The sequence below is a fragment of the Protopterus annectens genome, chromosome 8.part1 (assembly GCF_019279795.1).
Source record: "Protopterus annectens isolate FY-2018-M chromosome 8.part1, PAN1.0, whole genome shotgun sequence".
Lineage (NCBI taxonomy): Eukaryota > Metazoa > Chordata > Ceratodontiformes > Protopteridae > Protopterus > Protopterus annectens.
This window is the reverse complement of record NC_056742.1, coordinates 450,856,416-450,873,260: the sequence shown is the minus strand read 5'-3', so window position 1 is coordinate 450,873,260 and position 16,845 is coordinate 450,856,416. Positions and strand designations below refer to the sequence as shown.

General features: G+C 38.5%; 1 protein-coding gene across 1 annotated transcript in view; it reads left to right on the top strand.

Annotated features, from left to right (window-relative positions):
• MMP2 (matrix metallopeptidase 2) overlaps positions 1-16,845 on the top strand; it is a 511,193-nt gene that overhangs the window by 105,087 nt on the left and 389,261 nt on the right. Inside the window, exons 2-3 of the mRNA XM_044082007.1 lie at positions 6,810-7,036; positions 14,168-14,316. Of these exons, the coding sequence (XP_043937942.1) occupies positions 6,810-7,036; positions 14,168-14,316 (376 nt within the window). The remainder of the gene's footprint in view (positions 1-6,809; positions 7,037-14,167; positions 14,317-16,845) is intronic.

The window sequence follows — 16,845 nt, the reverse complement described above, 5'->3', positions numbered from 1 at the left end:
AAATGTTGTTTTAAATGTGTCCCAGGGCATAAAGCTTTGTACTATTTGCATGTCTTCCAAGTTTAATTTTTCTAACTTTGTCTGTACCTATTTTATAAGGTCATTACCTGACCCTTTCAAACTGTTTCCAGCCACCATTGGTGCAATCCAGTCACACACATCCTTTGATTTCCTTTTTTCAATTCACTAGTCAAAGCTCATTGCTACCTCCTTTAAAAGATCTAACATCCTCAAGCTGAAGACTAATTTCATAGTTGTAATAGAGTCTGCTTGGCTAACGTAATTCATTTAGCTGGCTTTGCTCCATAATGCCACTCTGTTAACATTTTTATAAGAGAGGAATGTTAATATACTCTCAGGTAGATGACAACTAGTCCACCCCTATCTCTGCTAAAAAGCAATCTTTCCCAAGCAATCCATGGCTTCTCCTCACTCCATCTAAAGGCTTTGCAAACATTTTGTAAGTCTATAAAAGCTCTCCTATGCATTAAGGAGTATTGCCTGAAAATAATAATAGTGTTAATAGCAAAGTAAACATCTTTTATCTTTTGCTCAAACCTTAAAATTAATACTTTCCATTTTTCTAATCCATACTATAAATTCCTTCAGTAGGCATGAAGAGTTTTCTTGAATTATTACCCCAAGAGTCGTGGCCTAGTTGATTCTAGGTATTTAATGTGTTTATGCCCCCACATTTTCAGGTATAGTTTCTTCAAACTTACTGAGGCTGGATAATCATCGGAATTGCTTGTTTTTTTTTCCACATTGACCATGTACCCCAGCAAGTTCCCACGTTGGTCTAATATAGTACAAAGGTCATTTAACTGATGTCCTGGTCTGCACAAGTAAACTACTAAGTCATCTCATACATGACCAGTTGCATGTGTTTTTGTCCCATATGAAATTCTTCAATGCCTGACCTCCTGAGCTTTAAGGCCAATAGTATCTGTCCACCACCTTTGAGTAGTAAGTAAAAGGTGTGGATTTATTAGCCTCTCTCATATGTATGTCACCCATTGTAATCATCTTTATTAATGACATGATATTTAACAGTACTGGGTATCTGAACTCTCTTGAGGCTTCCTTGCACATCCCTGCAGGTAGTTATTGTGTTAAAACCCCTTCCCCAAATTATTATGCCATACCTTATGCTTAATACCTTTCTACTCATCTCTCTCAGGTCTTATAGGGGTGATTCCGGTACCTCAGATCATCATCTTTAAGTTGCTCCATTTTCTTATATTGCAGGGAGTTCTCTAATAATATAATGACTCTCCTTTTCTTGTTTGTCTCCCTTCTGCCAACAGAACTTTTGAGTACTCAAATCTGGCCAATGAACTATGTTCAGTGGGAAGCCTTGCAGACAGCATTATTACAAGAGACTCATTTGTCTGCCACAGAACATAAAGAGCTGGCCAGATTTGAGTACTCAACACTTCTGTTGGGTTTCCTAGTCCATTTACACTCCATTATGATAATTTCAGCATTTTTTTATGTTTGTATTACTTGTCTCCGTTTCAGGTAAACCCTTCTTATATATGTAAATGTACTTTTCCCTTACATTGATTCCTTCTAAATTTTAGCATTTCATTGGACAGAGAGGTTGGACTTGCAACATTTAACTTACAAACTTTACTAATATAAAACTTCCTAATCAAGCAATTTAGTATTTGCTTTTTTACATATGTAGTCCTTTCCCAGGTTGTACAATTCACAAAATACATGTAAGTAAGTAATGTTCATATTACCCTTCATGTACATAGCCACTTTCTTGCCAGCAGATGTTATTGCTAATAATAATTTGGCTGCCACTTTTACAACAGGCCTGCTTTGTCAAGTAATTATTCGTTGGGCTGTTATAATAGTTACTAATCCAAATACTTGTCTCACACCTTTGTTTCTCTTGTGAGAACTGATATTTTTGGTGTATTATATTGTTCCCACTTATTGTCTTTTTCTAAGTCACCGTTTTCTCCTTCTCTTCTATTTCTTGATTTACTGTCTCCGCTAATGCCTCACTTTCCCTTGAAACGTCCATTTCTTTTTTGACATCCAGGAAAGTTTTAATGTCCAAAGGAAAGAAAATCTATAAAATGCTCTATAGACCATCTTGAACCATAAATTCTTTGCCCTACAAATTTAAATTGATGGGACAGACTGGGAGGTAAAGTGTTGCAGGGTTTAATATTGTCGCCTCAAAGAAAGAGGTTCTCCAGTTTGATTCTTGGCTGAGGTGCCTTCTATGTGGAGTCTGCTTGTCCTCCTTGCATTCATGTGGGTTTCCTCGCATACCCCATAGGCATATGTCTGGAGAATTTCTCCCTGGGTCTCTGATGAACATAAGCTCTGTCCTAGTTGGACTTTCCCAGTCAACAAATATTAAAAAAATAAAAAGATTTCACACTTCTTCTACAAGTCTCCATTCTATAGTCTTTCTCAGTAAAAACTCTGGCCTGTACACAGACAAGTTTTTTCCCTTGGTTCCTTTAGCTTGTATGTACTACATATAATGATGAACTGTCTCAGTTGCTTCATATTTGCTGGGCTACCAGGTACAAAATCCTGCTGTGCTTTTTCAACCACTAACACCTCTTTTTGTAGTCCCATTCATTGTCAACACCTGCTTGGCAAACTTAATCAGTTCCCTACCCTCTGATACACCTATTGGCCTAATATTTATGCAGTGATCTCTAGCTTTTAATTACACCAGTCATCTCTCTAGCTGTTCCAGTTTTGTTTGATCATTCACTATGATAATATTTTGCTGCCTATCATCTCACTGAAAATCAGTAATTGCAACTGAGTGCTTGAACAGAACCCTCTTCACTTCTTCAAAACTTTTTTGCTGTTTGGGTGATAGAGAGATCTAGCTTGCCATCAATTTCTTGAAGCTAACACATGCTTTGGGCCAAAGGAGTTTCATTTGTGGCAGTATCCGTGCTTGTGCAATTGTCAGAAGGGTCCTCTGCTGCTGTTGCTCCACATTCACCTATCCTCTCCGTAAGGGTAGTTTACAAGCTACCACCATTCTCACTGACACTGACCAATCCTCTCCGTAAGGGTAGTTTACAAGCTACCACCATTCTCACAGACATTGACCAATCCTCTCCGTAAGGGTAGTTTACAAGCTACCACCATTCTTACAGACACTGACCTATCCTCTCCATAAGGGTAATTTACAAGCTGCCACCATTCTCATGACATTGACCTATCCTCTCAGTAAGGGTAGTTTACAAGCTACCACCATTCTCACAGACACTGACCTATCCTCTCCATAAGGGTAGTTTACAAGTTACCACCATTCTCACAGACACTGACCTATCCTCTCCATAAGGGTAGTTTACAAGCTACCACCATTCTCACAGACATCATCACTTATTTATAGAGATTGTCATGTGGCTTTCTCAAAATTTTGGGCAGCGCTTCTGAGCAATTATATTCTAAACTTTCCCCATCTGGTTGACCTACTAACATTTGTTACTACTTCACCATAAACAGAAGTTTGTCCCCAATTTTGATCTTTAAACCAAAACCATTACCACAACATTCAGACTAATTTTTATGAATTGTGGTAGTGTAACAGAAGTTTTTTTTTTTCCTAATGTAAGGTGTAGGTATAGGGCTAGGAACAGATTAAGGTTAGCATGCATTACCAAGATGGAGAGGGAGGGGGCTTTGCCACTATGCACCATGAATGAAATAAACCTCACGATAAACCAGTAAAAACAAAAAAGGCAACTGTAGAAATTGAACCAAGCACATTTAATATATTGAGTGCTTTTATCTGCCAAATGGCTGGACTCTTCAGAATATGAAAACACACTTAACAGTCAGTTTAAATACCCAGAAGACCCAACCCAAATTAATTAATATACACATAAATTGCCACATAGATAACTGATTGATTAATACAACACTGATAAGAAATGCATAAAAGGCATATACAAATTGATGTACAAGAACCATACTTATAAAATAACATAAAAACATATATACAAGGCAAATAGCAGCAGGAAGGCGTGTGCTTAAATGGCAAACATGGATCTAAGCTGGGAATGGAAATATCATTCAAACCAGAGGAAAGTGCAGCATTGCATCTGAGCTGTCACCTAAGCTCCAAAAATTCAAGGAAAAAATCACAGGGACCACCTCGAGGATCAAATTCAACACTGTCAATGAAAGAAAATTTAAAAGAATGAGTAGGAAAATGTTTAAGATGTCTATAAAGGGCATTCTGTTCATCCTTTTTACTAATGTCGTAACTGTGTTGATAAATCCTGTACCTGAATTGTCTAATGGTTTTACCAATATAAAAACTGGTACAACATTGGTAAAGTGCAACATAAATAATGTCCTTACTGTCACAATTAAATCGCTTTTTATACTTGATATTTCCGTACCCATGTATAAAATATTCCGTGCCCTCAAAAATGAACTTACACTGAGAACAATGACCACATTTGTATATCTTCCCAGTGACTGGCTTGGAAGAAATTCTTTCAGTCATTGCTTTTAAACAAGTGTCCTTCTGATAAACAATAACAGGCCGTTCACCAATGACATGACCCCTTTAGATCAGCCCCCACTGAGGAGATCAGAGAGATTAATGAATCAGAGTGGAGAGAACAATCAGAATGTTGGCCAATATATATATATATATATATATATATATATATATATATATATATATATATATGGATAGAGTTTTACATCAGAATGTTGGCAAATATATATATATATATATATATATATATATATATATATATATATATATATATATATATATATATATATATATATGGATAGAGTTTTACACACACACACACACACACACACACACACACACACACATATTTGGTGTTGCATTTACAGAGTTATTAATTTTTCCTGTATGGTCTTTTGTTCTGTTTTTTTCTTTGTTTGTTATATGTTAGGATGATGGAGTTTTCTTGGCTAACAACTGTTGCAGCATTATCGTTTCACTGTTTTGTTAATAGCTAATTCATCATCTGAAGATTTTCAATCAATAAAGATTATGACAATAGAAAAAATGGTAGGGAAGAAATCTTTCATTGTCAAGGGTGGTGAGCAGAAGGAACATAATTAAATTGAAGTGTTGGTCTGCAAAGGACACCGTGGAGTGAAATGGGTCAAAACTACAAAAGCTAGACCCAGGAGGACACTTGTGTGATACGATGGGTATTCTATATCACAAGGTGGAGGTTGTGGTCCATACACTTCACATGTGGTCTTAACTTCACATGTGGTCTTAACTTTGCAATTTCTTGTATAGTTGATAGTTAGCTAGATAGATAGATAGATAGATAGATAGATAGATAGATAGATAGATAGATAGATAGATAGATACTATATTTCAGTACCATGAGGTTAAGGGTACAGTCCCTTCACATTGGTGGGTACTAGGTGGAGTGACCATTTTTACTTTTAGCAGCAAGTTTCACTGTTTCATTATTATTTGAAAAGGATTGTGCTTACAGTATTGAGTCTCAGACTTATTATAACTCTTGCAAAAAGACAAGGAGACAGATAGCTAAATATAGACAGACAGACAGATAAATAGATAGATGGATAGGCAAGTAGTTAGATATGGTAGTCATGCTGGCTGTCAAATATTCATTCTAATGATTGCTTGAGGTGAATGCTTGTGTCATGAAGTTCTACATTTTTTGATTTTCCTATAGTTGACAATTCTTTAGTAAATTAAAGCAGCTTAACAGTGTTTCACAGTGATCATGGTTGTGCTACCATGCAGTTAACATATGTAAGTAAGTGAGCTGTGGGGGAAGACTCCCATATTGGAGGGTATGGGGATTATGTATTGCCTGTTTTTGTCATAGGATTATATTGCCTTGGTTTACAGTAGAGTACTCATTGTAATGTTATCTCTGCTTTATAGTGGAAACATTGTGCAAGGGATCAGTGTTTAGTGGTATGCTCTCCAATGGGTTTTGCAAGAGTGTGTTATCAAATAAAACATATACAACTAGATATATAGATGGAAAGAGTGACACTGTAAGGCAGAGAGAGTGAGACAGACAGACACAGGGGCACAGACAAAGGTAGGCACAGAAAGAACATTTAAGATAAATCCAGACAAATAGATGGTTATAGATCGGTTTCTCAAAGCCTAATTTTGGGATTTCCACCAGTATGAGGTGGATGGTATAGATGCATAGTCTCACAGATGCTCAATCAATAATCTTTATTTTTTTTCTGAGGTAGGTTTTGTCCCCTAGTATCATGAATAAGACAGGCACTTATGCCCTCCATTTATATGTAATCATGTCCGACATCAGTATATGTTAGGGAAAGGTTGCAGTCTGTCCACACAATAATAGACTTGCAGAACTAGCCATGATCAACTGAGAATCACAGAACTGTTCTTCATTAAACAGTACCATTCCCTGTTTATTACTACATGTGGGATATTCAGGGATTGGGAGTAAGATGTTTATACCTTGTACTCCGCAGGAGGTTGTATCAGTTATCTCATAAACAACTACCTCATGAGTGGCATGCATAATAACAAATCTCTCCCACAAAGTAGAAGACAAGGGCCATCAGAATTATGACAAACACTATTTCACATGAAAACTAAATGATTCCTATTGTCACATACAGACAGCAAACATAAAGTTTGTAACAGAAATACTGTCGGATGCAGTCCTTACTATTTTTTTCTTGAAAACTTATAACATTAACTATTGTGTATCTGTCAAATATAAAAAAATATTGCATTAACAGATAAAGATTTACTAAAATGTTTCCTTTTATTTATTTTTTTCAAGCAATATCTAAATAAATTCTATGGGTGTCCAAAAGAAAAGTGCAACTTGTTTGTACTTAAAGATACTCTGAAACAGATGCAGAAGTTTTTTGGATTGCCACAAACTGGAGAGATGGACCAGAAAACCATTGAAACAATGAAGAAGCCCCGCTGTGGTAACCCAGATCTCGCAAACTACAACTTTTTCCCTGGCCGGCCTAAATGGGAAAAAAATGATCTTACCTACAGGTAATAATTTAATTTCAACTTTTCATGAATAAAATCAAAAAAGCATTCAGACAAACTTACTGGTAGCTGTGGTAAGACGCAAACCCATATAAATAGTATAATGGAGCACTCTGAAATTGTGGGAAAAAACACAGAGGATTATGAGTGGTTATCTGATTATAAACAAATTGCTATATATTCAAAAACAGATGTCAAGAAGTTCACCTTGAGAATGGAGTAATGATTTGTGCAAGACATGAAATCTCAGTATCTATTTTAGGAATGTACTATGAGATGCATACTATGTCCTACAGCTGTACTTTCTGCCCCATGTTTATCTTAAGCTACACTATCATGTGATCGTTGTTGCCAAGCAGCTGTTTCATACCCACAATGCTCCACACTGTAGCTGAGTTCCAAACCTGTGACTGACATCCTGTCCTTAAACTGCATGAGACGGCATCAATATAGCACTTAAAAATAAAATTAAAAAAACTAATAGTACTGGGACAAGTACTTTTTTAATCTTTTACTTTTTATAGTGGGTTTCTTTTTTTGATTATACCTTACATCCAAATTCTGATTTGTACATACGGAGAAATGCACATCAAGCAAAACTGCTTCACTGCAATATGCTGGCATTTGTAATGAAAAACATTCATATGATTTTAGTAGCTATATCATAATATACATTCTAATTATCTAAGAAATGCTTCTCAATCTCTTAGGGTTAAATGTCAATCCCTTTGTAACTCATTGGACAGCAGACTGGATAATAACCTAGGAAGTTGGGGACGGGCTCTATCTTCTCCAAAAGACCTGTAATTATCGGAGTAAAGTCTGCAGATGACTACCAACTTGGTGTCATCATAAACTCTCAGGAGGACACCAAGAGCCTCCAAAAGGATCTGTTCCAAATAGATAGCTGTTGTCAAAACCACTGACTAAAACCAAATGTATTTTGTTTATTTATTGTTTTTTTTACCAGGAAAATCTGACTGGGCAGAGGACTCATTTTCAGCAGAGGCCTGGAAAGAAAGGCTCCAATGTACAAACAAAAATAGTAGAAGTGTATAATTGTATCCTTCAACAAGCATGACTCTCTTTGTGATTCTCACACTGACAATACATCCCTGAAATTTCATCCAAAAGTTAGGGATCTAGGAACCTATGTCAACAATGAACTGTCCTTTGATTACCATGTATCTACCGTTGTGAGGAAGACATTTTTCATTGCATAACTTATATCTAAAAACATTGCATCCAGATCCACGGATGTAAATGCTCCACTGTATTCAGCACTCATTAAGCTGATCATTGAGTACAGCCTTTTTTGATATGTGCCTGTCCAAACACTTGTCAAAACTGGAATGATCACAGTGTTTCCTCACTAAACCTGTCAAGGGCCTAAATCATAAAAAACAAGCAGACTATCTGAAAGCCTTGTTCCTCTTTGTATTAAGCAAGCTACTAAAAGACAATCTGTGTACAGCATATAGAGCTTCAACAAATCCTCTGTCAGACCCATTACACATTCACAACTACAATTGTATCATAAAAACCCACTCAAGGGATCCCAAACTGTTTTGCAAAATAAATAGAACATGTTGAAGTAATAATAACACCAACTTATTGAGGTAGGCCCACTGAACACAAAGTGCCTTGTTAGGGGCAACATGGGAGGAAAGTTTGATTAAGGGGCATGCTCAAGGTCATACAGTAGGCAAATGAGGGCTGAAAGAATCAAACCCTGTACCACTAGAACTACAGCTCATAGCATTAATCCTCTGTGCCAACTGTCAAATCAGTACAGGTATGAATCATAAAGAATATCACTTCTATGGAAACATCTCTTAATTTATTAATATTTGGATGAGTGGATGGACAACAGCAAATTCACCCCTGGTTTAACATCCTTGACCTCATGGAGAACATTGACATTTGTGCTGTAACAGAGACCTGGTTCAGAGCAGCAGAAAGCACTCCTGTACTACCAGGCTATCTACCAGACTATAACTAATTCCAGACCTTTCGGCCACAGAACTTGGACCGAAGCTCCAAAGGCAGTGGTGTTTCCATATTTATAAAGGATGCGAATATCTCCAGACTGGTAACCAAACATAATGCATCAGAGATACTTCAAGTGCAGCTAACACTGAATAAGACAGCAATTCAGTTGTAGCCTGCTATAGGTCCCCAACCATGTCCCAAGACTCACACTCCATGTTCCTAAGCACCCTGGAGAATATCAGGGTCCAAGCTAACACTCTCATACTGGGCAACTTCAACTACCCCTCCATTAACTGGGAAAACTACTCATGCACCAATACACTTGCCCAACATTTCCTAGAATTCATTAATTATATTGCCCTGGACCAGCTCGTTCTTACCCCTACTAGAGGTAGCAACATACTGACTTGGTCATTACTAACATGGGTGACCATTGCTCTACACCAATAGTCAACTCCTCCCTGGTTAGATCCGACCACAAACTAATCACCTTGGAAATCCACATCCCTCCCACTCCCACCAGCCACAAAGGTAACCACCATGAAAAACTTCTCCAAAGTTAACTTTGGGCTCCTAAAAACAGAGGTGGCGAACTTCATGGCACTAATGGAAATGGAGAATAGTTGCTTGACCACTGAATCATAAACCAATGCACTGTATGAACACCTACACAAATGCATGGATCTCGCCATACCCAATAGAACCAAGATGCTCTCCTCCAAAGAAATGGAGCCAATCTAGTGGTCCCTGTGAAGATATGTGAAGGCTGCCAGCCTAGCTAAATAGAATTTTGTACATAATTCTATGTCATTGGAAATATGAAGATAATCCACAGATTTGTCCTCTTAAATGTAAGAAAACTGTGTTAAATGTTGAACTTCAAAAATGCAATCACAGTGCACTCTGCTGGAGGAAATCTGATAAATCAAGCATTGTATGACTGTTTGATCTCAAAGCTCAGAGACATAATGTCTGGACTGAGTAATTCCTTCTATTGTTTTGAGACCAAAGTTAATTGGTAGATTTTACATATATAATGTCTTTTATTGCTGTAGTTTCCTGGCCAGATGCAAGATAAAAGAAATGTTAGTTTCTGTCAACCTGGGAACCAGAGAAGAATGATGTAATCTAAAATGAGTCAGCAGTGATGCATTATTTTTAAGACCTTTTCAGAGAGAAAGATAATCAGAGCATTTTTGGATTTTGTCTGAAGAAATCACACACCAGTACTCTGCCTTTGCTCTATATGTAACTTTATTTAGAACTGTGATTGCTCTTAGAGTTAGATAGGAATTTAATCAGATTTAGTCTAGCTGTTTTCTATATTTATGTTAGACTATTCTACAGTATTATCTTAAGCATTTCCCTGTGATCTCTGAACTCTTGACTAGCACTGTATTGAATTGAGAAGATTTGTCTTGGTGTTTTTATTATTTATTATTAAATATTTTAAACCTTTCAACTGTGGCTGTTTAGTGCAGAGATAGTTTAAGCTCTAGAGTATATTGCATATATATATAGTGATACTGTACAAAGCCACTCCATATAAGACTTACTGTTTGTCACACTTACTAATTGGATAATAATATTGCACAGTAATAATTGGGCACCCTTTGGTACGTGCCTTTTTAGTAGCTGAGAAGAGTAGTTGGTGGCAGTGATTACTACCTTATAGCCTGGCAGGAGGGGGCATAGCTGGAGAACCTGTGCCAGCTTTCCCCAGGTGTGTCTGCATGTTTGTATATAAACCAAATCTCAAAGCATGTGTGTGTCAGCTACTTGGGCAGGGACACGAAGCACTGGTAGGACAGAGAAGGCACTGGAGGTTTTGGCTTGACTATTCGGCTGAGATCTGTACCCTATAGCTGTGTCAGTGGGGAGTCTTATTGAGGATCTGGAGAGAAAGGGAGAAACCAACCCCAGACTTACTGTGAGCTCTGTGTGCTCTTAAGGGAAATTGTACCTTTCTGGATGTGTACTTGTTATCTTTCCCAATGTGGATGCCCCTTACTGGTGCTAGTGGTGAGGATTGAGGCCCCTTGATTACTGGGTCAGTGCACAGGTATCACAGCCCCCTGCCATAAAAAACTCTACAACAGAAGGAGGAAGCTGATGCAGAATAAGGTGAAGTCCCAAGACTGGAAAAACTCCCTTATCAGTCTCAACAAAAAGTTGAGATCCCTCATCGAATCCTCTAAAGCTAGCTATGAAAACAGAATTGCAGCAGATAGTAAAGATAACCACAAGGCCTTCTATAGTTAGTTAAAGAATCTCCACTGCAATATGCAGATTTGCTCTGAGCTACTGCACAGTGGAACCTCCTATACGAAGCCAACAGATATTGCAAATATACTGTCCGACAGATTCAGTGCCAACTTTACCCCTCTCTCCCCTGACAAAGGACCAATCACAATACCAGTAGATTGTCAGGCACCCAGTATTACTGCTGCACAGGTTAAAACAGCACTGTCCAAAGCCAAGAATACAGCTTCCATGGGACCTGGCAATATACCTGGCTATGTTCTACATGACCTACAGAGTGAACTGGCACCTCACCTGTGTGCCTTGTTCAGTCACAGCCTCACCTCAGGCTTTGCCCCTACCAAATGGTGCACTGCTGCAGTCATCCCTCTCCACAAAGGAGGAGTGATTACAGACCCTGGGAACTATTGCCCCATTAGTCTGATTAGTCTGATATGCAAAGTTATGGAACACATCATCATGGACCTAATAAACAAGGATATAGGGAATCTCCAAACTCTGGATCCCACACAGTTTGGTTTTGTGAAGGGTAGATCATGGCTGCTCAACCTGGTTGACTTCTTTGTGTCAGTCACCAGAGCTGTGGATGAAGGCAAAGTGGTTCATACAGCCTACCTTGGTCCAGCCAAGACCTTTGATACCATTCCCCACTCAGGAATCATAGAAAAACTCACTAAGCTAGGCATCAACCCCTGTATCACTAGGTGGGTTGCAAACTGTCTCACAGATAGAACCCACAGTGTGAAAGTAGCTGACTCCAAGTCAGACTTCTGACCAGTTACACAGTCCCACATGGTTTGGTCCTGAGTCCTCTCCTGTTTGGTATCTACTGCTCTGAAGTCCAAGCCAACACAAAGGGATTTTGGCTGACAAAGTTCACAAATGATTGCAAGATGCTGACATCCTACAGAAAGACCTCACTGAGACCAACTACTGGTGTCAGAACCATGGCCTTAAGCTCAGTGCCAAAAAACGTGTCATCATCCCCTTTGGGAAAAACCCGGTTTCCATGAATTACCACATCGATGGTAGCCCACTGAACACAAAAGACCTGGGAACACAGGTTGACAACAACCTCTCTTTTGACCACCAAATTGCCACTGTGGTCAGAAAGTTCTTCTATGTGGCAAATCTCATTACTAAGGGTTTTAGATCCAGGAAGAAAGAGGTCATTGTCTCCCTCTACTCTTTCTTCATTGGGACAGTCATTGAGTACAATGCCCCATTTGACATGTACCTCACTGGACACCTGCAACAACTGGAGAGGCCACAAAAGTACCTCACAAACAAGATCCTAGGTCTTAAACACTTGTCCTATATAGACAGACTCAAAAAACTCCAACTATTCTCTGTCTCATATCGCCTACTTAGAGGCAATCTCTGCTTGACTTACAAAGCTGTGTCTGACTCAGCTCTGTTAGAAATGCTACATCTAAAGAAATCCCAATCCCTCCACACCACATGCTCCAGAGACCTCAAGCTCATTACCACAATCAACAGAACATACTAGAGGAACAGGTTCATAACCCAGAGACTGCCCATGCTATGGAATAGACTTCCCAAACATGTCAAACATAGCATCTCACTGGCCCTCTTGAATCTTGACGAGTGAATGGGAAATGGAAAATTCACCCCAGGGATCACTCCAGTGTTTAATCGACAGATGCACTGGGAACTAAGGTCAGGTAGCATGATGCCAGGGTAATCCTATGGCCTAGGCTTGTAAAGGCTCCAGGGCCATTAGCTTAGTACACACCTATGAACCTATGGATAGGGGAAACATGTAAACATCCCAGCATATGCTTGTTCAGCCCATCTCTCGGTTACTGAATGCAAAATGTAAGGGATAGAAATTATCATGGGAACGTAGGGCTAAGCTTCTTAAGATCCTCACATATCAGTAGACTAGAAAGTACCTATGAACCTATGGAATACATGAGAGAAAACCTGCAACAGTCAGTAACTGAGAGAGGTAATGACAGTAGATGTAACACCCCAACCCAATGTAGAAAAATGTGAAAAAAGGAGAACTTTTTAGTGATAATGATAATTCTGAGTATAGTTATATTATTTATTTAGATGTTGTTTACTACCTGTTACATTTCTATTTTTTATCATTGTATTTAAAAAGATGAAACCTTTCTAAAATAAAAGACACACTCAATTCTTTTATGAAAGCTGCAGTCACCAGATATATCAAAAACTGTTTAGCAGTATTTAATGAATATGAAAGGCTTGTCTCAACGTTTAAACATAAAAGAACAATATACTAAATCAGGGCATGCTTTGAAAGTAAGGATGGAAACAGGTATATAAAGAAAGAAAGAAACTTTCTGGGTGAACTACTGTTTCTGCACATGGTCTTTTGGTAAGCCCAAATGCAGGGAAGGGTATGGAGAGCAGATTACGTTGGTTCAGCCACATGTGCAGGAAATCAGAAGATGATTTGGTGAAGAAGAAGATTTGGGAGAGGAAGGAATAAGCCAAGAGGAAATGAGGTGGTGTACCATCTTTGTACTGCTTAGGTCACGTGACCTGACTGCAAAATGAAACTGTTGAAACAGGATATGAAGAATGGCATTTAACTCTTGGTTTATTTATTTATTTTTATTTGTTAAATATATACATTAATTGCAAGAGAAATTTTCATTTGTGGTCCAAGACCAAATTCATAACTATGTAAAAAAAAAATACAGTAATTAACTCACTACATTAAATTACCTGGAAGTATCTCGGCTGGCAGGGCTTTAAATAAAATATACATATACTCCTCTGATGAATATAACCACCTTGTGATACTTAAGATATTATTCATAATATCTTTTCATCGACTATGACTATTTAAAGTTGATTAATATTTATTTTTCCTTTTTCCCTAAGGATTTTGGGATACACACCAGACCTGGACTCAGAGACTGTGGATGATGCCTTTGCACGTGCCTTTCAAGTCTGGAGTGATTACACACCTCTGAGATTTACTAGAGTTATGGACGGAGAGGCAGATATCATGATTAACTTTGGTCGCTGGGGTAGCTACCTTTTGAATTTTAAAATTATTAAAATTTTTCTGGTCAATTTCCTTATGTGCATGATGTAATAAGAATGATCAAAAACATGTGATTGGATATGTAACTTTAAAGTTTGGTATTAACTGTTTTGTTGACCTGAAGAAGCATTTTTGAGAAAGCATTTAGCTTGCCAATTCCTAAAATAAATTGTTTGCCATGGTTGTGAGGTTCTTTAATGTTTCATATTAACAAAACTGATCGGAACTCAAAATGCAGAAAGTTCAACACTTATGGTCCAAAACATAAACTTGGAGCTAAGCAGGTATTAAGCTTCTTACCAACACACTAGTGAAAGAAGGACAAGATGCTAACATACTAGTGATCATAACCCTTACATAAGAATAGTAGTGTGACTAAATTGCAACATAATTTTTGCACAAACAATTGAGATTGCTTTATCCCAGGGATTCAGAATTACCCAATTATCAATAGTTGGGTGAGCTAATTTCACAAGGGTATGTGCCTGTGGTAGGTAACTAATACCAAATGCCTCTTACTGACTGCCTCTGTCCGTAAGAGACATGGGCTGTGCCCCAGGAATGAATTTGTGACTGCCTCTGTCCATAAGAGACATGGGCTGCACCCCAGGAATGAATTTGTGATTACCCATCCATTGATCCAGGTTTCACTGAAGAGGGTTAAGGAGCAGCTCTGCTTTACATGAATGGGGAGCTTCTTCCAGAGGAGGGTAGTCTCCAGGAGATGTATCTATCTCTCCAGCATGATTTGTTCATGTCAGAGGCAAGGTTGAGAACCTTAGAGTGAGTGACCTTCTTGCAGTTTGATTTGCAAATGTGTAACATTTCCATTAGGGCTGGGTCAAAGACTGCCATGTAAGTCAGACACAGATGGCCCTTAGTAGCCTGTAGGAGACAGAATACAGTGATAAGGCATTCAGTCTTTCCACTTAGGATTTGTTTTGTGTACCCTGTAGTTTTTTGGTGATATACCTCTGGAATCTTTCTGTGTGTTGCAGGTATCTGGTTAGGTACATGCAAAATGGTGCATTGTACTCAGTTATTGTTCTGATGAGGGCCAAATACAATGGAATTATAACAACCTTAGAACTAGATGCTATGCCTTTACTTATGAAGTGTGTCACATAGAAGGATTTCCTCACCACTGTGGACACATGGTGGTGAAAATTCAGATTGTTGTCAACCTGAGTACCCAGGTCTTATACTGCTAGGTCTTCTGTTAAGGGGGTGCTGTCTGTATTGTAATTAGGAGGAGTATTAGCTTTCAAAAATGGAATAGTCATGCATTTTTTGCATTTAGTGTCAATCCATGGCTTTGGCACCAATCATTTGTCCATGTTAATCCTTTCTGCAGTATATCTGTATATGGCATCACACACACTGATCCTGCAAAAAATAGCTAATCTATTAGCTGACAGGTTTGGTGAAAATTTCACCTCCATGTCTCCTCCATATATTCCACAAAGCATTCCCTCTACATCTCCCCCACATGGCATCTCCAAAGAGCAAGTCATTAAGGCCAAAAACAAAGCCTCTATGGGACCAGATGGCAGCCCAGGTTGCATTTTAAATGATCTAAAGCAACTCCATTAGGTACTCTCTTTAACCATAGCCTGAGTACTGGTTTTGTCCCTGCTAAATGGAAAACAACAACCATCACCCCCTTACATAAAGAGGATACAACAACAGACCCTGGGAACAACAGACCCATAAGCTTAACCAGCTTTATCAGTAAGGCCATGGAATAAATCATCAAGGACCTTATAAATAAGGATATATGTGATCTCCAAACCCTTGATCCAACATTCTGATTTTGTCAAAGGCAGGTCAAACCTGTCAAACCTGGTGGACTTTGAAAACATCACCAGAGCCATAGACGAAGTCAAATCTGTGAATACAGTCTACCTTAACTTAGCCAAGGCCTTCAACACAATCCCTCATTCAAGCATCATTGATAAACTCTCCCAGTTGAATATCAGCCCTTATGTCATCAGGTGGATTGCTAACTGGCTAAGTGACAGAACACATTTAGTCAAATTGGGGACTTTACCTCAACCAGCAGACCTATCACCAGTGGGGTTCCACAGGAGTCAGTGCTGGGCTCCCTGTTGTTTGGACTATACTTATCGGAAGTTCAGGCCAAAACAGAGGGGCTGTAACTGACTAAGTTTTCTGTCAACTGCAAACTAGATCCAATCACTGAATCCCCAAATGATGGCAATATACTTCAAGATGGACTTGCACAAACCAATGATTGGTGCCAAAGCCATGGACTCAAACTCAGTGCTAAAAAATGCACTATCATCCCCTTCAGTAAAAATGATATCCATGCAGACTGTCATATAAATAATAATACCCTAAATAACAAGTCAACAATGAGTGACTTGGGAACGCAAGTTGACTGTAACCTAAAATTTGACCACCGTGTATTCACTGTGGTAAGGAAGACATTCTACGTCACACATCTCATTAGCAAAGGCATTGCCTCAAGAGCAAAAAAGATTATAACACC